The sequence below is a fragment of the Arvicanthis niloticus genome, chromosome 8 (genome assembly GCF_011762505.2).
Source record: "Arvicanthis niloticus isolate mArvNil1 chromosome 8, mArvNil1.pat.X, whole genome shotgun sequence".
In the NCBI taxonomy this organism is placed as follows: domain Eukaryota; kingdom Metazoa; phylum Chordata; class Mammalia; order Rodentia; family Muridae; genus Arvicanthis; species Arvicanthis niloticus.
Window position 1 is genome coordinate 64,944,014 of NC_047665.1, and position 20,818 is coordinate 64,964,831.

The 20,818-nt window shown below is 41.1% G+C and overlaps 1 protein-coding gene across 1 annotated transcript in view; it reads right to left on the reverse strand.

Moving 5' to 3' along the window:
• Cubn (cubilin) overlaps nt 1-6,104 on the reverse strand; it is a 206,479-nt gene extending 200,375 nt beyond the window's left edge. Inside the window, exons 1-6 of the mRNA XM_034510433.2 lie at nt 5,899-6,104; nt 5,377-5,506; nt 4,231-4,326; nt 3,606-3,644; nt 1,208-1,309; nt 464-567 (exon numbers count right to left, since the gene is read on the reverse strand). Of these exons, the coding sequence (XP_034366324.1) occupies nt 464-567; nt 1,208-1,309; nt 3,606-3,644; nt 4,231-4,326; nt 5,377-5,506; nt 5,899-6,011 (584 nt within the window). The 5' untranslated portion in view covers nt 6,012-6,104. The remainder of the gene's footprint in view (nt 1-463; nt 568-1,207; nt 1,310-3,605; nt 3,645-4,230; nt 4,327-5,376; nt 5,507-5,898) is intronic.
• Between the last annotated feature and the right edge of the window lie 14,714 nt (nt 6,105-20,818).

Sequence of the window (20,818 nt, forward strand, 5' to 3'; positions counted from 1 at the left end):
CTTCAGTCTTTGATGTTCTGGTGGGCATTCTTACCCAGTGTGAATGAAGCACCCATATTGCAACAGTAAGCATAAGCATACCAGTACATGAAATCAGCACAGCATTGGGACATAGGAATAGTGACCTCTTCCCGCCCGCTCCACATAATCTTATCTCGTAGATTCCCTTTAAGGATCTGATTTTTTGCTCAGCCATCAGCTCAGCTCGTACCACATTTTTCTGACCACGCTGTGGCAGTCATAATAGCCTTCTTCTTCCTCTGAGACGCTGCCAAAATGACTTCTTCATGGGGGCGGGAGAAGTTTTTATATATTTGAGCAAAAAATATGTATGAATATGTTCAATAAAAGTCAGGTAACCCCTATGAGGTGCCTAGTTTTCTGGTACTATAGACATTCATTTGGATAGTTTTAATTATTTGCTCTTCTTGTCCTCCAGAATGACATTTTAAAAAGAAGTTACCTGAAACTCCCCATTGTGTTCACACAGGTGGATCCACTCTGGCAGCCAAAGGGTGTTCCAGCGAAAACTGCACACTCATTAACATCCTCTGAGCAGAAGAGACCCTGCAGAGATGTAAGGAACCCAGTCAGGTCCCATAGGACATGGGCATTTATGGAATAATATTTACACAATATGCTTAATGACTTATATGTGGACAATAAGTCTTTGGTAAAGCCAAATACAATATTAATAATATTAATCTTGGGTTAAGATTCTTCTAGAACTCAGATCAGACCCAATGGGACCAAGATGCTCCCTACAAGAGTACAGTGGTTACAGGAAAGAATCCTTACATAGTCGAGTCCTTATTTCAAAAGGCTGCTATGCTGGGGCGTGGTTACTTAGTGGATCTTATTCATGTCCATATCTGCAGTATTCTCACTATGGCTAAAAGAAGGCAAGAATATCCATATATGTACTCCAAGATTCAGCCCATGCTTTCCAGCGCCATTGCTTTCCAGCCAATGGTCACGGAACCATTCAGTTCTCCATCTGAGAGAGCTGCTCAAGATGGCCCAGGGTTTAAATCATCAACTCTGCCACTATTTGGCACAAGTCACTGTGACTCGTGAGATCACAGAATCTTAGGAACTTTGGTGCATAAAGAGATGTGTCTGAATGCATCCAAAGAAGCCACTGCTGGCTCCCTGCCAGCTATTCTTTGATTTTTTTTTTTTTTAAGTGAAAGACAGAGTGACTCACCTTCCACTGCGAAGGGCAGATACAAATAAAGGAGTCATGCAGGTTGACACAGGTGCCGCCATTGTGGCAGGGATTGCTACTGCAAACTTTTCTCTCCACATTCTGGAAAATGACAGGGCAGTTAAGTCAGTGAGCGAACAGTGCTCATCCTCAGCACACAGTAAAGAGCACTTCCGTTAGCCTGTGGGTGTTTCCTCATGCGTGAGAGCTTCCTCCAGACCCCTCCAAGGATTCCCGTTCTCCTTCTAGTCAATTTTCTTTCGAGAATATCAATCATGCTCATTTTCCTTAACAACCCAGACATGGGTAGGCAAGGAGCTTCGCTGTTCCTTAGGTGCATCGTTCATCTGAGAACACGTGCTACTAGGTAGGAATAAAGATTTCAAGAGCAGGTATAAGAATGGGTGTTCCTATTGCACTAAGAAAATGAAATGGAAATTTCCACTCTTTCCGCCCAGTGGTCTTATCTCAGGTACCTCAAGATAAGCCTCTGAAAACTGATCATCTATTATTTCCACCCCTCCTGCCATGGGCTCAGGTGACTGAACTCTTTTCTCTCTAAGCCCCTTTGTTTGAAATGTGGCCAGCTAAGACACACCTTTTGCCCTCTGCTCACCTGACCGCTTTTAGACCAGAACAGCAAACAGGCCTACCTTTGTCCACACAAACTGGGGATCTCACCCCTCGTCAGCTACGGCATCTTTTCTGTACAATTTGCAAAGATTTGGGGGTGCAGAAGCAAAGTTTCATAGAGGGCAAGTAATGATGCCGTCAAGGCATTTTAGTATATTGACCTTAGTCAAATCCTGTTTAAAACAGGGACAGCATGTTTGTTACATCCGTAAATTTGTACCAACAAAGGCTCAGAGGAAATCAACTTAGTTCCACACACAAAATTCAGAGCTAGAAGATCTCCAACTGGCCCAGTGCTGTTGGCTGCAAGGCCCATTCTTTCCCTGCCCTTGTCATGAATCCTAGGACTACACACCTATGTGTCTCATTATGAATTAACTCTGCTTTCTTCCCTCCTTCGATTTGTCTTTGTTTCAGAACCACAATGAGCCATGTCCATTAAAGGGCCAAAGGACATTATTAAGAACATTAACTACAAACTTATGAGTTTTCTGGTGAAAAGCAATTGAAAGCCATAGATTTTGGGGTGAGTGTTCTAGCAGAAAGAAAAATTAGTTAGTAGCCAGGAGGAAGAGGAGGAGGAGTGATGGAGACTGTCCTGACCTCGTCCTATCCTAAAGCACAAGGAAATTGACATTGGAAACCATTAAAACCTCGACCCAGATGGTGGGGGAGAGGACAATTTTAATTAAAATGAGAAGCTCATTTTAATCGTAATCTCCAGTTCTTGACCAGCAATGAAACTGGTAAGCACTGTAGGAGTTTGAAAACCCCCATGATGCTTTGCTCCACAGCAGCCACTGCTCTTTGCATGCTCTCATGTGCTCCATTTCAATTCCCTGAAGATGTGAAGGCTGACGTACAATCCGTTGTCAAAGTGGTGGACAGAGAATATGAACTGGTTCATCGAGCTTAATGCCCAAAGAAGGAGGTCATGCTTGAATCATTGTGGAAATAAGTTGTGACTATTTGAGCAGTTATTATTAACTGGGAATTGCAGAAGCATCATTCAGAATCATAAGCATTGGTAGATTCTATACATTTCTTTGGGCAGAAGGGTTATGGTTTCAACAGAAGTTTTAGTCACTTACCCACAAGGAAGATGAAAATCATAAATGTACACAGTTGTGCCTACACATGGTAAGGTTATAGTGTATTTGCTCTGGGAGGTGTTTCAAGCTGAATTACCAGCCAGTGCGGTTTAAAGGAACTGAGAACACTGTGTATACCCCCAATATTCTGAGCTCGGTGTGGAGAGGCTATGCAGCTTTTTGTGACCCAGTTATTGATGGCAGCTGGGAGATCACTAGCTGGCCAAGCTTACAGAAGTAAAGATGCAGCAGCATGGCTAAAGGAGGCAGCAAGGGGCGGGGCCTGAGGGCTGTGAGCTCAGATGTAGAAGATCTCACATTCTTAGTGACCTTAGGGTGTCATACTGCCCCGAGTTCTCCCATACATCCTAGGGGACATAAGCGGGAACAGGAATCAAACAGTGGGAAATCAAGTCTTTGGTATTGGTCACCTACCTCTTAAAATGAAACTATTAATTCATTATTATTAGTAGTAGCAGTAGCAGTAGTAGTAGTAACGTCACACTACGTATCTCAGGGTGGTCTGTACTCACTGTGTACCCTAAGCGGGATTCAAACTCCAAATCCTCCTGGCTCAGTCTCCTGAGTTCTAGACTTATAGAAGAGCAACAGCCATATTTACCCTAGAAATGCTGCTTGCATATTTTTCGTGACTGTCCATCCGCAGAACTTACCTGCTGCAAGCTTTGAAAATCTCTCTCAAGATCCACGAGCTGTAGCAATGGGGAAGAAAATGTACCAATTAGGGAGCTCAGAGACATGTCACATGATGTTAACCTCTGCTACGCTGCTCCTTTAGGGACCCGCTTTGCTTGGTACTCATTCGTTACTTTCCCCCCCTCCTTATTTCCCTTCTGGGGTTTCTTTCCATCCTATTCCTTTCTACCTGTAAATTTTTAAAGGTCTTTTAAAAAGAAGTACAGCCCACTGATAAGCTGACTCGCTGCTTCCTACACCTGGTGATTATGGCACAAAGACAGTGATAACCCCCCCTGTCGGCAAGGAAGATGCTATCGGGACTTGAACAAAGCCAAGACTTGGGCAAGGGAGATGCTATCAGGACTTGAACAAAGCCAGTCTTGCGACAAACCCCTGCCTTCGAGCTTACTGCCTTCTGCCTTACCACTCCCTAGCCTCCATTACAGTTCTGCCACCTGACCCCAAAGTTCACAATGTAACGATAAACAGCTAACGACGAAAGAGTGGACAGTTCACCCGAAAAGCGCGCTAAGTACAAAGTTTAGATTGACAAGAACTCGTTTTCTCTTACCATGAGCGCAACGTGTATGTCAGCCTTACCTTCGAGTTAAGTTGGTGGACTTGACTAAGTATATTTTGAGGAAGACCAGTTGTATTCTTTTTTAAATCTATAATATCATCTTTGTTTCTCTGGATCTAATATTTTTAAAAAAAAAAAAGAAAAGGGAGAAGAATAACAATATGGAAAAACTATTTCCATCTTACAGGAGCAAGCACTAAAGCTTCACTATTATAAATTCCAGAGCAATATTATATATAATAATAATTAGACCAAAATAGATGTGGCAAAATTCAGTTGACTCTGAATGGCAACATATCGATGACTTTACTTATATGTATTTTCTCATAATAAAATAACATTTTAGAGTGTGTATTAAGAAGTGTGGTAGGCTGAGGATATAGCTCAATAAGAGAGAACTTGCCGACAATGTATAAATCCCTGGGTTCAATCCCTAATACCACAAAAAAAGTATGGTTTTGAATGAGACCTTTTGAATTTTAAATCTTGCCCAAATTATTTATTGTCTATTTTTGGATATTAAACAGATTTACCCACTTTGTAGCTCATAAATGGAATAATAATAAACACCTTCATGGGGAAGTCCTGGGAGTCAAGCAATATAACACACAAGTGTGTGACCCAGGTGCAGCTCTAAATGCCGGCTCTGACATTATGGGTGATACACAGCACGTGATGTTATCAATTCTGAGTATGGAAGCATTCAATAAAGCATGAGAGTAACCGACTGCTCTGCTGTGGCACCAGTGCTGCAGAACACATCTGTGCCTGCTCTGGTCCCCTCCTTATAACCGCCCTCCCCCAGGCACGCGCACACAGGACACATCTGTGCCTGCTCTGGTTCCCCCTTATTCTGTCCCTGCAGAACATGTCTGTGCCTTCCTATGGTCCTTTCCTACTTCTCTCGATGACAGAGGAGCTCTTTAGAGTTTCTGGATCTTCTCTGGACTGTGGAATCTGTCCCTAAGCAATGTGCCTCCTCTTCTAGCATTGACCCCACCCCCTCTCCCCACCATAAAACTTTCATAAGGCTTCTTTTTAAGAACGGATTTTCCGGTTGTGCTTTCTATGCTCAGGATTCACAGTGCTGACTAATTTTGAGCTGGTCAATTAAGCTAGTACATATTGACATACAAAGCAACATCCGTGTTTTTCCAGTGCATTACCTGATGTAAACATTCACCAAGGTCTTCATCATTTACTTTGATTTTCCCTAGGGATCCAGTTCTAAATTCAATGTTTTGGGTGGAGCTTGTAAGAAACACTAAGTTTCCCTCCTCTGTAGCCATCCGAGGCCTATACAATTTGAGCAGAAAACTCATCAATAATTAGCACATAGAATTTTAAATGTTCAACCAAGTTTCTTGCTGAGAAATGATACACACGCTATACATATTCTCACCTCGCACTCAATCCAATCAAACTGTCTCTATTCATCTATCATTATTTCTCTGAAAATTTCTCAATGATATTTCCCAGGAACTGCAGATGTGACTCACTCACAAATGAACAAAGACCATTTGTAAATCAGAAAACAGTTCTTTATGCCAGCCCAAATCTTCTCCCCAGTGTCTTTTTAATATCGCCGCTTTCCTCCAAAAACTTTGACTTCTCAGGGTTATTTGTCACAGACATCGAGAACAGAAGATCCCAGTCCCTTAGCAGAAATAAGCCATGGGTCTACTTACTGGTGGAGATCAGCAATCCTTTTCTGTTGCTTCTGCTCCAGAGTTCCAGGTTCGCCATCCAGTCCGGCTATCATCAATAAAGTAACAAAACCCCAGAGAAAATGTGGGGACATGTTCCTCAGCAGCCTCCCAGCCTGGCAGGCAAGAGGGAGACCACTCCAGCCAACTGAGTCCAGAATTTGAGGGCTGCAAACCAGGCGGTTGCACTTTGATCAGCAGAATACTCTTTAACTTTCCAGTCTTTCCAAGAAGGCTTAAGTTATTTTGTTCCTTCCTGAAGAATGTCAATGATCTTAGATCTCTAGTACTGTTCAACTTGTAAGGGGTCAAAATCTACCTTAAGTGATGTACAACTTAATCATTATTTGTTTAACCTTTGAAACAGTAACCAGCGGCTTTGGAAACATTCACTGAAAGAATCCTTGCTTAGGAGGCACTGGCTTTTGGTGAATGGTGCTAGAGAAACAAAAGAAGTGATTTCTTTATCTCATACCATGCATAAAGGTTACTGCTAAGAGTTCTTCAGAGCCCTAAATTTAAGAAGAAAACAGGGAAGAAATTGTGCCTGTGAATTTGCACACATTTCTTGGCCCTGAACCACAAAAGTTGAAAAGTTGAAACAGTAAAGGCAAAAAGAAGTCAGGAGAAGGATTCGGTGTCAAAATTTGAGCTGCTATGAGTCAGCAAGGATACTTTTAAAGAGAATTCAAGGGCAACGTCAGCTTACATCAGTGGGGAGCCACAGGAAAGGGGCCCACTCTCCAGTAAATACTCCTCACCATGCTCACTTAGGCAACCCTAAACTCTGTAGGCCACACACACAAAAAGTCATGAGAATAGTAAGAACATTTTTTTTAAAGGGGCTCAGTGGGAGCAGGGAGAGGATAGGAGAAGACAATGGGATGAGTATGATCAAAATACATGAGATACGTATATGAAATTGTCAAAGAAAAACGATTATATTTTTATAGTCACTCAAAGAACTAAAGGAAGTATTTGGAAACCACCTACATCAAATGAGATTAATATCCAGAACTGAAAAAAAATCCCACAATTTAACAACAAAGTAAGCAACACAATTAAAAAAAAAAAAATGAGCCAAAGAACTGAATGGAAAGTCTCTCAGAAAGGACTTACAGATACTCACGAAGATATGGTTAGCAGCTCTGGTCATAAATAAAAACCATGAGATATAACTCCATACCCAGTAAATGGAATGAGAACTTTACTTATGATTCGGTAATTTCACTTCCTGTTTACACCTGTGATCATTGAAAATAGGGACTCAGAGCCACCTGCACTGCAGTGCTCACAACAGTAGTACTGACAATAGGCAAATGAAGAATCATTGAAAGTGTCCATCACAGATGACTCGATTAAAACTGGTACACTGACTATGGGATTTTGATTCATTTTATTGTGTGTGGTCATGTAGGCTGGGCTGGCCTTAAGTTTATGATCCCTCTGCCTCCACTTCTCCAGTATTGGAATTACAGGTTCACACTGACACACCCAATTTACAATAGAATGTTTTTTAGCCATAAGAAGAAGAGGAAGAGAAAGAGGAAGAGAAAGAGAAAGAAGGAAGAGGAGGAGAAGGGGGAGGAAGAGGAGGAGGAGGAAGAAGAGGAGGAAGAAGAGAAAGAAGAGAAACACACACTACAATAAAGGAAACTAAAAGAAAACCGTCTAAGATTCTACTTAAGTGAGGTGCCTGGATGAATTTGAATTATTGATACAGAAAAGGAGACTGGTGATTCCCCCAGGCTAGGGTGCAGGAGAATGAGGGCTCCCTGTTTAATGTTTGTGGAGACTGACACCGGAAAGATAATAGGCTCTGATGAGCACTAGCTGTAACAGTGGAAGTAGGAGCTTGTGGACTCACTGCCACTCAACTACAAAATTAAAAGATGGTTATGTATATTTCCCAGTGACTTTTACACTAGAATGACAGTTGATCTTGAGTTTCTGCCATCTGAAGATGCTGCACACAGTAGAGAGAAGCTACCTGAGCCCAAGAGAAATTTCTAGGAGCATAACTTCAGTGTCTACAAGCCCAGTGGTTAACTCCCAATAACTGCACCCCAACTTCTCTCCCAGCAAGCTGCTCAAGGCCAATCCCAGAGCTCTGGCTCAACATAGGCTTTGACCAAGTCAACAGGCACTCAAGGGAACAGGAACTACCTCGACTGACTGAAAGAGTGGCTCGTGTTCTAGAGGTTTCTCGAGAAGAGTCATCTCTGATTGCATGTTGATTTTTATATCTGTACATACATCTTCTGTTTCTTCCTTCTCTTCCACTTGGGAAATACCCTAAATTGCAAGATCTAGGGTTTTGATCTCTCTCTCTCTCTCTCTCTCTCTCTCTCTCTCTCTCTCTCTCTCTCTCTCTCTCACACACACACACACACACACACACACACATACACACACACACTGAATGAATGAATGAATAAATAAAGGAATAAATAAATAAACCATCTCAAGAAAAGGTGTTTCTTCATCTCAGTTCATTGATGTTAAAAGTACAAAAAAGACAGCATTTGAAAAAGTTTGCACTGCCATTTAAATTTTAAAATCTTAATTTCTCAAATATAGCTGCACAGTTTGATATAGTGGATAAATGTGACACTGGTTTCTTTTTTAACTCCTGTCCTATTTGGCCACTATAATTCAACTAACACAAACCAAAGAAACTATATTTCAACTTGGTTTTCTTTTAAGCTGATAGTGAAAGAGGATGGTGACAGGTTTTGTTGTTTGTTTTAAGAGACAGATGTGGTGTATTGCACTTGGGAGGTGGCTCAGTGGTTAAAAGTGTGTGCTGTTCTTCCAAAGACCAGACCTTCCATTCCTAGCACCTCCATCAGGTAGCTCAGAGCTGTCTGAAACACCAGCTCCCAGGAATTCTTACAGCCCTCACTTATATGAATACTCATACACAGGCACATATTTGCGCACACACACATATAATTTTAAATACAAGAATCTTTTCAGAGAGATAACATCAATATAATAAATAGTATTTGAGGCTGAACATAAGTGATTTAAAGTTTCATTAATTCAAATTTGCTGTTCACCATTTCACTAGATCCAAGGTCACACAGGCCGAAAACTTTTCTAAAACTCCTAGAATTTAAGGAATATATCAGGATTAGGCCTTTGGCTCAAACCCCCAAATTCTTGGGAAGTAACTAGAATAATGAAGGTTGAAAAAGCAAAGCTTTGTTTTGTTTAGTAAAAAAGAAAAATAAGATTACTACAGATGGGACCAGACTAGTGGGGCTGTTTCACACTGTTGCTGCAAACCCTGCTATGAAGTCCTCTTGCTCATCTTATAATGTTTCTTGCACTTGTAGGTTTTCATGGCTAACCATTTGTTACCGATTTTATTTACAAGTCAATACATCTAAATTCAAGGATCTATATCTTGCAAGTGTTTTCTCACAACCTGTGTATGACTATTCATTTGTTTAAGAGTATTTTTCAAGTAACAAGATATAAATGGAAAAAAGACTCTATAGTACGTGATTCTAGATGATATTATTTCAAAAGCCAAAGTTATGTTTAATAGAAACTAATAAATAAGAGTTGTCCAAGGTTCGGTGGGGGCACCATCAATATGAAAGCTCTAAGGATCATTTATCTAGGGATAAAGATTTGATACTTTATTTGTATGATTTCTAGAACCACATGCTTAAAATACATGCCTTCTTGTGAGTATAAGCTATAACCTTTAAAAGTTAGTTAAAATTGTTTGTCATATATTTTTAGCTTGCTTTCTACTGTTGAGATAAACCACAACAAAGGCAACATATAGACGGGAAGGTTGGCTTGTGCTTGTGATTCTAGAGGGACAAATAGTGATCACCATCACGGTGAGGAAACATGGCAGCCCAGCAGGCAAAGAGGCAGGAGCAGCAATCCCAGCGCTCACACCTTGAACTGTAAGCAGAGACTTCTTCAGAGACATAACAATCGTTGGAGTCCTCACACTTTTAATTCCTGCGTCCACTATTCTCTCCAATAAGGGGACACATCCTAAACCTCTCCCAACAGTAACAGCAACTGAGGAGTAAGTGTTCAAATATGTGGGCCTATGGGAGACAGTCTCATTCAAACCGCCAGGCACCATATCAAAAAATGACATAAAATATTGCTGTCTGCCTTGAATGCTATAAAAAGACACCCACTAGCTTTCTCATAAATAATAACAGATACATGTTACACAATGATCCAGCCTTTGACAATTTAACCACTGGCAGGGAGATAAGAGGAAAGTTGACAATGGAAAGTATTTGGCAAGTTTACACAATGATAAGATAGGCTGGTATTTTCCTGTACAGAGAACAATTCAGACTCTCTAAGGTCTGAACAAACCTGTATCTTGATTATGCTTTTCCTAAACATCCCTGACTCAGCGGATCTGTCTAGTGTAAAAGTCTCCAGTGTTGACTTAATAAAAAGTTCCTCTTTTACAGCATTTTCTGTTTTTATAATGTGCTTATTGTCCAAGAAAGTAAAACCCTTACTCTAATTCCAACCTAGGTCTGTGATTTTTAATCATCTTTTATGTTAGAAAAGAAAAACCGGATAAATTCTCCCAAGGTCTGGCTGACCTCTGATGAGGAGTTGGGAAATTTTACATTCGGCTCATTGGCTCAAATTTTTTCTCAAATCAATAGACAAGACAGACTGTGTGCTTCAGATGTCTCTGGAATCAATGTGAATAGCAGTTGCTCATTCTCGGACATTATCATTCGTTCTGTTACCTTGTTGTATGCGGAGTTTCTTCAGCAAAGGTGAAATCATTTTACAGTGCATGACAGAATAACCTCCCCTCCTCCCCAAACACTCCACCACCATGAAATTCCAGCTTTGACTAACAAAGCTCCTGTCTACTCCTTAATCCAGAGTGTACTTACTAAAAGTCTACCTACCTTTCTGTAGCAGCTACCTTCTCAAAGCTAATTTAATGTAAGGGGAAGTTTCAAAAGGCTCAAGTTCTAGAGAAAACCACACAAATTACAGGAAAAGCCTGGGTCCTGGGAGTTATTATCCAGGTTCATGATCCTTTCTCATTCCTCTGTTATGTTTCTGCATAGCAGTAAGAGGATTTCACATTTAAGGGACATGAAAATTTCTGCCATGTAAGGACTGTTCACTACATGTACCATGTTGCTATGGAGCCATGTATTAATAAACAGATATAGTTCATCCCTCAGTTTCTGCCTTCCCTCAGGTTCAGGTTCCTTAAAGTAAAACAAGCAGACTAGTAAACCAACAACAAAATACAGAACTCATGGTGGTTCACATTTTACTGTAAGAAAACATGAGGTGCAAACAGCAATGTATGATCTCCATACTTATAAAGGAAGATTCCAGAATGGAATCATTCCCGGTGGACTCTGAGGATAGAAGATAGCTGACCCAGAGATAGGAGTGTAAGGCAAAGTTCAACTGCTGTCGGAAGACAAGGCAGGGTGGATCCAGGAAGCAAACAGCATGGCCACCTTAGGAGATAGAACACAAGATTAACTTCAATCCAAATACCCCCAGGAGCAGTCTGACCAAACAGGAGACTGGTAAACAGGATGGAGTGGATTTTTCATGGGCTGCTGGCCACTGAGCCCTTGAATAAGGAGGTTTTGTTCCAGGAGCTGCTAAATACCGAGGAAAGGACCCAAATGTGAAATGTACTGCCTAAAACACCCAAGAATGCCCTCAAAAACATTTTAATTCATTAAAATAAAGTTACTAGGCTCAACCAAGTTCCTAATGGTGTTTGTTACACTCACTGGCCTTTAGTCACTTTCTTTCTTCTCTTCTTTAGCCAAGTAAAGGCAAATGTATTTCGCTTTGCTACAGACACTAGGCACTCCATGGATCTAGGCTGGGATCTGCTGCTCCTTCCAAATGGTCTGTGCATCACTAATAAAGCAACAATGTGTGGTTTCTTACCTTTGTTCCCAGTCTCACCTCTGATCTCCCCTTCTTCTCAGAGTTTAAGAAGCCCAGCCTTTTGTACAGGGCCTCAATCTACTGCCTCTCTTCCCAAGGTGTGGTGTTAATCTGAACAACTTTCTCTTTTCTCTGGACTATAACTTTTCCAAGATCTTGGCACAATGTTTGTTTTTCTGTGACACCAGTCCATCTCTTTTTATATTCTAAATTCTTAATTCTGCCTCCACTTTTTATCTTACTCTTTTACAAATGAAAATCCTACGGCCATCAGGAGAGTACATGAAAGTAAATATTGGTGCACGTGAACTGCACAGCATGGGGATTTGGGGTTAGGAAAGGGCCATTGTAATGAACATACCACACACACACACACACACACACACACACACACACACACACACACACAGAGAGAAAAAGAGAGAGACAGAGACAGAGAAAGAGCTAGGTTCATTAAATGGTAATTAAAGATTCTTCCTAATCTGCTTCCTGGCCATTTTTAAAATTTCATCATCCACACAGACACACACATTTTCTGAAAGCTCTGTAGTCTTCCTGGAAGCTTTGCTCCCCTATTTCTCTCTCTGCATCTTCAATCCCCAAGACTGGAGAGAGAAAGACACACACACACACACACACACACACACACACACACAGAGAGAGAGAGAGAGAGAGAGAGAGAGAGAGAGAGAGAGAGAGAGAGAGAGAGAGAGAGAACCCCACAAGACATTACTGGAACACTGTGGTGATGTTATGGAATGATGCCTAGGCCAGGCAATGTGAGCTGGGCCAGAGCCTATTTGAGTCTCAAAGAATTAAGTACTTCTTCAGTCTTGGGGATTGAAGATGCAGAGAGAGAAATGCAAAGCTTCCAGGAGGACTACAGAGCTTTCAGAAAATGTGTGTGTCTGTGTGGATGAGGAAATTTTAAAAATGGCCAGGAAGTCAGATCAGAAAGAATCTTTAATTGCCATTTAATGAACCTAGCTCTTTAAATGATGAATAATTACATTAGTTTTCCAGGGAAAAGATGAACACAATCATGTTTACATTTTACAAGCATATCTGCTTAGAGAAGTTTGAGATCCAGGGTTAGGAGAATTGAATACAGGAAAGGAGACTTGGTTCGAGGAGGCCCTGGCTATGGCAGTGCACTGGCTAATGGGAGACAGTGGGAAAGATAGTTTAGCAATAATATCTGCTGGGAAAAAAAAAGGGGACACACTTCATAGTCCTTCAAGAATCAGGAGCCGTAACATTCATGTTTCTTACTTGAAGAATTAGGAGGATAGGGTGTCATTTTTTAGAATCAGGGAGAGATTATGAGAGGGAAGATCCAACCAAGGAACAAAGACCCTAGGAATGTGCACCACTCAACTGCCTAACAGCCCTCATCCTGCCACTCGCCTAAAACGAGCGTAGGAAAGACTGGAAGTGGCCAAGACCAGAACCTTGTTACTCCAGTTATCCTGCCACTTACCTAACATGGGTATAGGAAAGACCAGAAGTGGCCAAGACCAGAACCTTGTTACTCCAGATATGCCTGTCAGGCTCAACACAGGCTCAAACATCTGTTACTACTGTGGGTCTACTGAATCACAATTTTCCCTCTAAAGACACCCCAATCATGATCAGTTATAGATATGACTGTCACTACGACAGGACAGTAACTGTACTTGTTTCTGTTTTTTCTTACTATTCAAGGTTTTTCCCAACTCTACCTCTTTACTTTCTGTGGCTCTACTTGCTAAGAAAGTGTTTTTTTTTTCTCACCATCCTAAATCTTTTAGTTTCATAACTTATTGTTAATAGAATTAGCATCTTCTATTAATTTAAAAAATGGAGAACCGACTTCTGACAATGTCTTCTGTCTTCCATGAGGAACTCGTTTCTAAGTTCTTTGTCTTTTCTGGCTTGTCTAGATTTATTTCATGTGGGACTTGTTCTCCAGGACCCGTTAAACCTTTTCTGAGCACATCAGTTTCAGCTTAAGATACCAGAGATCAGACAAGCTCCATGTGTTATAACCAGCCAGCTTATCACAGGGCAAGAAGGTAATTTCGTGGGAACCTCACATATCAATTTTCAAGGCATTTTTCCCTTGAGGCATTCCCTTCCTGCTAGGAAAAAAAAATAAGAATTTTAAAAATTTGCTACTAGAATCAAGTTTTACTGGATATTTCACTAACACGTGTACAGACTATTCTGATCCCTTTCTCTCCAGTCTTGGAAATTACCTAATGGGCACGTCACCACACTTTTGACAACTGCTATTTTATAGCCCAAGGCTTACTAGATAGTCCTATGAGCATTGTAAAGATTCCATTTTCTTACAGTCATAACAGACACTTGTTGCTTATACATAAAGTCCCCAATTATAAGGACAGTTCCCCAAAAAGTAAACTTTATAGCCTTTGGCTTAAAGTCGCTGTGCAAATCTGTGGTGCAGTGAAGGTACATTCCATAGACAGACATGACAATGTAGGGCAGACTGTGCTCCTGCAGGCTGTTAGGAAGACAAAATGCTGCAACCTGGGAAAAATGCCCAAAGCCGAGCATGTGACGCCTAAGAAACTAGTGTTCAATTGGCCCAGCTGGGTTGTCTTTAGAGAAAAGTCGGTAGAGAAGATACGGACAAGGTGTATGTGCCAGGTTGGAGACCACTGGCTAAACCTCTTGTTGTAGCAAGGAGCTTCTCAAGTAGCTCGCAGTCGGACACGCTGATCTGGACCGCTGTGTCTATGTGGAAGTCACAAAAACAAAAATGGTTGAGAAGGAAACGTGGCTTGGAGCTGCTGACAAGACTCTGACAGTCCGAGGATAACTGCTGTTCCCTTCAATCTCTTCAGTATGACTTCTGGGCTTTTCTAGTCCATTAACCCATCGGTTTAAATCATTATTAGAATTAACCAAAAATTTATTAAATACAATACAATTAAATACATTAAATACAATATTTGTGACTAGGGTGACCCCTTTTAACCTTTAAAAGTCAACTCATTCTCTTTCTTAGGATTATTGCATTGCTTTAAAACAACATTTATGAGGCTACAGAGACGGCTGAGCAAGTAAGTCCTTTTTTGCTCCTCCTAAGGACCTGGGTTCAAATCCCAGCATTCAGGTTGCAGTGCTCGCAACCACCTAAAACTTCAAATTCAGGGGACCTAAATGGCCTCTTTTGGCCTGTGTGGACACCCAGACACATATAGACACACATGTATACACACATAAATAAAAATAAAACTTTAAGAAACCCTACATTTATACATGCCACTCTAGATTGTTTTTTGTTTAACAAAATTTCATGGCAATACAACACTGATCCAACTGCCGTTATCTTCCATGGAAGATACTATGAAATAATTATCAAAAAGTATTTAGCTTAAAATCATTCACTTGTTTACTTCCTGGAAAGTGCATTATCACCTGGAAAATGAACAAATCCACTCTTGAGTGGAGCTTTTTGAATACACTGTGGCCTTGAGTCAGCTAATGCAATGCCTGCATTTGTTCCCGTGCTTGTTCCTACAGTGATGGCAATCATCTCCAGGGAGAAGGAAAAGGCAGCACAGGTTAATCATTATGTGTGAATAATTCAGCATTGGCAGGTGTGGTTCCTAGCAAGTAGAGTGTTACACATTATTGAGGATTTGAGAAACTTCTGTTTTTTCAAGCCCTTTTAAAACAATAATAATCCTGCCAAAACCAGTTAGAAGAATAACCCCAAATTTTCTAACGAGAGAGAGAAGGGAAGAGACAAAGTTTGAGTACAAATCCTTGGGGTGTCCATGACGTGTGTGATCATGTGGGCACACACAGGTACTACAGGGTTCCTCAGTTAACGTGGTCCATAAAACATAAAGCTGTACTGGGCATCTCCCATCATTGTTAGACAAGGATTTCTTCCAAACACAGCATAGAGCAAAATCAATGTAGATTTCTGGGATTTGGGGTTCTACAAGGTAGTTGAAACTAGCACAGCTCTATACCTGCTGTTATTTCCTGGTAAAACACATCCTATGACCAATCAAAGCTGGATTTCCAAAAAGGTGTATAGTAGTGGGGTAAGGGTTATCTTTAGTGGAGACATCCATGGATCCCCATAATAAAATAATAATTAACATTATAATAATAAAATGAAATCCTTTCCCAATCAACTTAAAAAAGACAAAATTATCTTTTTACTTGTGGATGTCTCAGGTTCACCGCCCAGGACAGTGGTGTGATATTAGACACCATTTGTACTACAGCTGAAGACGCCTGCACCCAGGCTCCACTGTGGATGAGTGAATGAAGGCAGCAAACAGTGGCAGAAACACTTGCAGTCTGTGTGGCTTCCCCCACCCCCCAGGGCAAATTTTTAGCAAACATTCTCTTTGATGAGAGGAGACAAGTGGTGAGTCTATGGAGGGATCAATTTCTCGGATCCCAGGCACTCCTCGGACCTCTTGTGATTTTAATTAGGAAGACACAAATAAAAGTGGCACACAGAGGCACCTTTATCTTAGAGGAAGCTTTGCGAGGCTGGTGTGATTTATGATGGGGGCGACTTAACAAGGCCGATGCTTTCCAAAGTCCTGTCATTGCTAGGGGATTTGTTAATTGAAGTGCAGCACCGACCCATGGGAAGATTTAAAGTGTTGTCATTGAGGGCAGGAAGAAGGATGGAATGACCTCACCTCTAAGTCTTTTCCAGTATCATTATTCTAAGATCTATATAAAACAAAGCCTTTTGCCCTTTGGATGTTTTCTTTATGGTGGCTTGGTCTATATTTATTGCAGAGGTACTGCTAAATCAGGCTCTGTCAACAGTTCCTAGACTATGTTTAGAAAGAGTCATAAACAATACCTTAAGAGCTGTACACAATTCTGGCAGCAAATACTTTCCCTGATAGCATCAGCTTGTCCCTACTGTGTTGGCTGACTAACAGAATTATTAAAAACTTCCTCGAAGTCATGAAAGAATTTATAATGATGATACTCAGCACATTCATATTCAAGTCAGGTAACTGGACAATTCTTTATTAGGCATCTACTGTCAGCAGCCAAGAGAGGTGCCATGAGTACAGAACTGGGTAAGGAACAGCCTTTGTCTTCCAGCAAAAATGTCTAGGGAATGGGGGATTGTATTCCATTACATCAGACTGCAAATGAAGCTGAAACTTAACTGGCTTTTTCAGTATCTGATATATATCTTGTTATTGTCATGTCTTTCTTATTCAAAATGTGATTGTCCTTGTTCTAGTATGACAGGTGACCAGATTATTATATACAATGAGACTCTGGATCTTTTTTTATTATGGTAATTTTGGAACAAGCTCTTACTATAACCCAGGGTAGACTAGAACTCACTTTGTAGGTCAGGCTAGCCTCAAACTTGCAATCCTCCTGACTCAGTCTGCCAAGGGTTGCATTTACAGGCATACACTCCATACATATGGGTTCCACTTTAATCTTTTATTTTAGCAGGTGATTGGTCTATTTATAGTCACCACAGAGGTCTTAGCTTACATTTATAAGCTGTTATTCTGATGACAGTTAAGTTTGCAAGGCCTTTGTTATGTTGGCCTGCTTGGCTTATCTGGTCCTGCTGCAGTCTCAAGGGTCCATTGATGCTACTGTTTTAAGTGAAAACATCATCTCTCTTGGGCCAGGCTAACCTGGAACTCTGCTAGACCAGAGTGTATGGTCCACAGTGAGAAAGACTTACTGGGTCAGGCACCTCTGTGGTTTGATCCCCTTGACAGTACCACTGGATGATGCCCTTGAGCAGGTGTAGGAATCTGAGATCTGGCAGGGAAGTGGAGCCTGTGCTAGGATCCTTCTCCATAGGGCTGATGCCACCTGTGGGAAGCAGCTCTGCTCTCGCCATTACAAGGTGGCACTTGGCATAGGCATTGCTTGAGAGAAAAGACAACTCCATATATGAAGTTGTATGCGCTGAGAGGTGTGGTTACCCGATCACCCCACCTCGCGTCATTGAGAGTGGCCAATTAGTGACTTCGTGGCAGCTGCTGATAGGATCAAGGCAATGCTTATAAGGGGCTGCGGGAGCTGGGGAAAGAGACAAGAGAAGAGAAAGAGAGAGGGGAAGCGCACTGTACAGGGATAGCTGAATAAACCGCTTGAAGAAGAACACGGTTGCCGTTGCCTTATTCTGCGGGTCGGACGTGGGTAGCGACAGCCACCGACCTGGTGTTATGAAGAAGATACACTTTTATCTGGAGTGGGATGAGCCTTCTCTGTCTATCTTCTGTTTCCATGATGTATGATGAAGATTCCTAACACTGAGTCACCTCTTTTCTGTGCAGTAGAGAGGTCAGGAGACATCATGTAACCGGTTCCTCTATGGGAGCCTACACCAGCGTGTGCTTCTCTTTCCATCTGTGGAAATCTACTAGTTGTCTATTATAAAACTATATTTACACAGAGTTTAAAACTGTGCTGAAGAAAAAAACAAAAGGATAAACTTGTGTTCTCTGGTGAAGTCTAGATAGATATCAAAATACAGTATTTTAAGATTTGTTTCTATCTGTATATATTCCCTAAACCAAAAGCACATCCTGGGAGTTAGTTTATGCTCTTATGTTGCACATTTGAGTAAATTTGGCTACCTAAAGATGAAACAGAAACAGCCAAACAGCTCGCAGGAAGAGTGACTTCAAGTTTGAAGTTCATTTTGTGATGCCCTCTCTGTGATGCCCTAGCTTTGATTCCAATTCCAGGATGGCTGGCCACTATGTCTAGCCATTCAACAGACATTCGAGTGTTTGCAATGTGACAGTACTACTAGGTAAATAGTGTGTGTGTGTGGGGGGGGGGTGGAGTGTTAAAAGCTCTTCACTGTAAGCTGAGATGGCTGATTGATAAAAGTTCTTGTTGCAGAAGTTCAGGGGCCTGAGTTCACATCCTCACCACCCACATAAAAGCCTAACATATGTGCCTGTGATTCCAGTGCTGGACAGTGGGTAGGAACAGGCAGATAGTAACCCTGGGCTCCAGGGCAGCCAGTCTAGTCAAAGTGGTGGGCTCCAAGTTCACTGAGAGATCTTGTCTAAAAAACTAAGGTATAGAGTGACTAAGATACTTGATATTGATCTATACACATGTATATGCCACCCATACAAATCTTTCCTTTCAGTCTCTTGGCCGTTCATATTCTCTAAGGCATAAAGTATCACTGCTTATCAGATGCAGCTTTCCCAGAAAGGCAGATTTTTTTACAGAAGCTGAAGAGAAGTTTAAGAATGGGTGAGAAATGAATGGCCCTGACAACAGGGTAGTTGAAATCTTCAAGGACAGCTAAGAGTACAGCTCCAACCCCACCCTCTTTCTGCCTCACCCCGTCTAGGTGATCTCATCTGATTATAGAGCCAACCCAGCTAAACAACATCCACTCATAGTTCCAATCCTCCAGGCAGAGTGGGAACACAGGAAACCATGTGTGTGCAAGCAAAGGTATGGGAATGGTGTAAAACTGAAAGGGAGAGTCCTGTGGGAAAACAGCCTCTCTCCTTGTCCTCTCATCTTTATATGCACACCATGGAATATGTATGCACTCAAGAACACTCATACAGGCACAATAAATACATATGATAACGAATTTTAGAAACTAAGAGAAGGCTCAGAAGCTATGGTAAATGCAAAACATTTGAGAACATGGAGAAGGCAAAACAGCTTTTACACAAGCCTGTGTTTCTTGAGCAAATAAATGTAAAGCTAAGAGGAACAAGAGAGTAATGTTCAGCAGGGAGATGGACGTAAAGTACTTTATATGTATGTAAGAAACCATCACAGTGGAACCCACTGTCCTGGAGAATTCATGTGCACTTTAACAAAGGCCATGCCTATGTGGAGTGTTACTGTGCAGTTCCATATGGCCTCACTATCCAGCTTGCTTTTTGTGGCTTCAGGATTTAACTGTGGTACAAAAATGAGGAGAAAAATCTCAGAAATGAATCATAAGTTAACAACAAACAAAAACAAACAAAAAACATGGAGAAAAAAAATGTCCAGCATATACTCCTTAAGAATTTCGTTTCTTAACCAGCAATGGGGAGGGAGAAGCCCGATATTCAAGAGATACTAGAGAATACCTTAACAATAGGACAAAAGCAGTCAAACTAGATACAACATGCAAAGCTGACAAGCAATGTTCCAGATGACCATATTATTTGTAGGTAAGTTCACTGTAGTCCTGGTCTACAGAACTCTAGAATTCATTCTGATTTTCTAAATATCACATTAATCAACATTTAGTATAAATGTTATATTTTTTAATTTTACAACTGAGAATGAAATACTGCATAGATGGAATTAGAAACAAAATAACAAAAGCTAGTTAGTTATATTTAACTAAGATGCATGTATTGAACAACTTTAAAATTCTAAATATTATATTATTTGCCTAAACCCTAAAAATTATCTGATAGTCTCTTAGGAGTGTCTCTGAAAGTAGGCTGGGATGCTGAAATCTGCCCCATGTATGGGTCAAGACCAGCTTAGGTACTATTGAGCATTGCCTGAACTCTTCTCCAGGGCCTTTGTGGAGGTTCTACTAACAGGGATCCTGTTGCCTAGTAACTATGCTCAAGGACAGCTTCGTATCAGGAATCCTCTTCTCACTGAGGGTTTGTGTAGATTCCACCTTAAGAGCAAATGCTGACTCCAACAGGACTTCTTAAAAAATATATATTCACCTCCAAGTGACTGGCACCTGCCTCCCTAGTTTGAACACTAAGGTCTTAGAGATGCAAGTAATATGTACTAAGGGGCATTATTTTCTTCAGATATTTATTGTTTTATAGGTCTGTGTAGTATATTTAAAGACTATTTTAACTTTTTTCCTTTGAGACAGGGTCTCTCTATATAGCCCTGGCTGTCTTGGAATTCATCAAGTAGACTAGGCTGGCAAGGAAAGCACAGAGATCCATCTGTCTCTCTAGTGCTGGGATTAAAG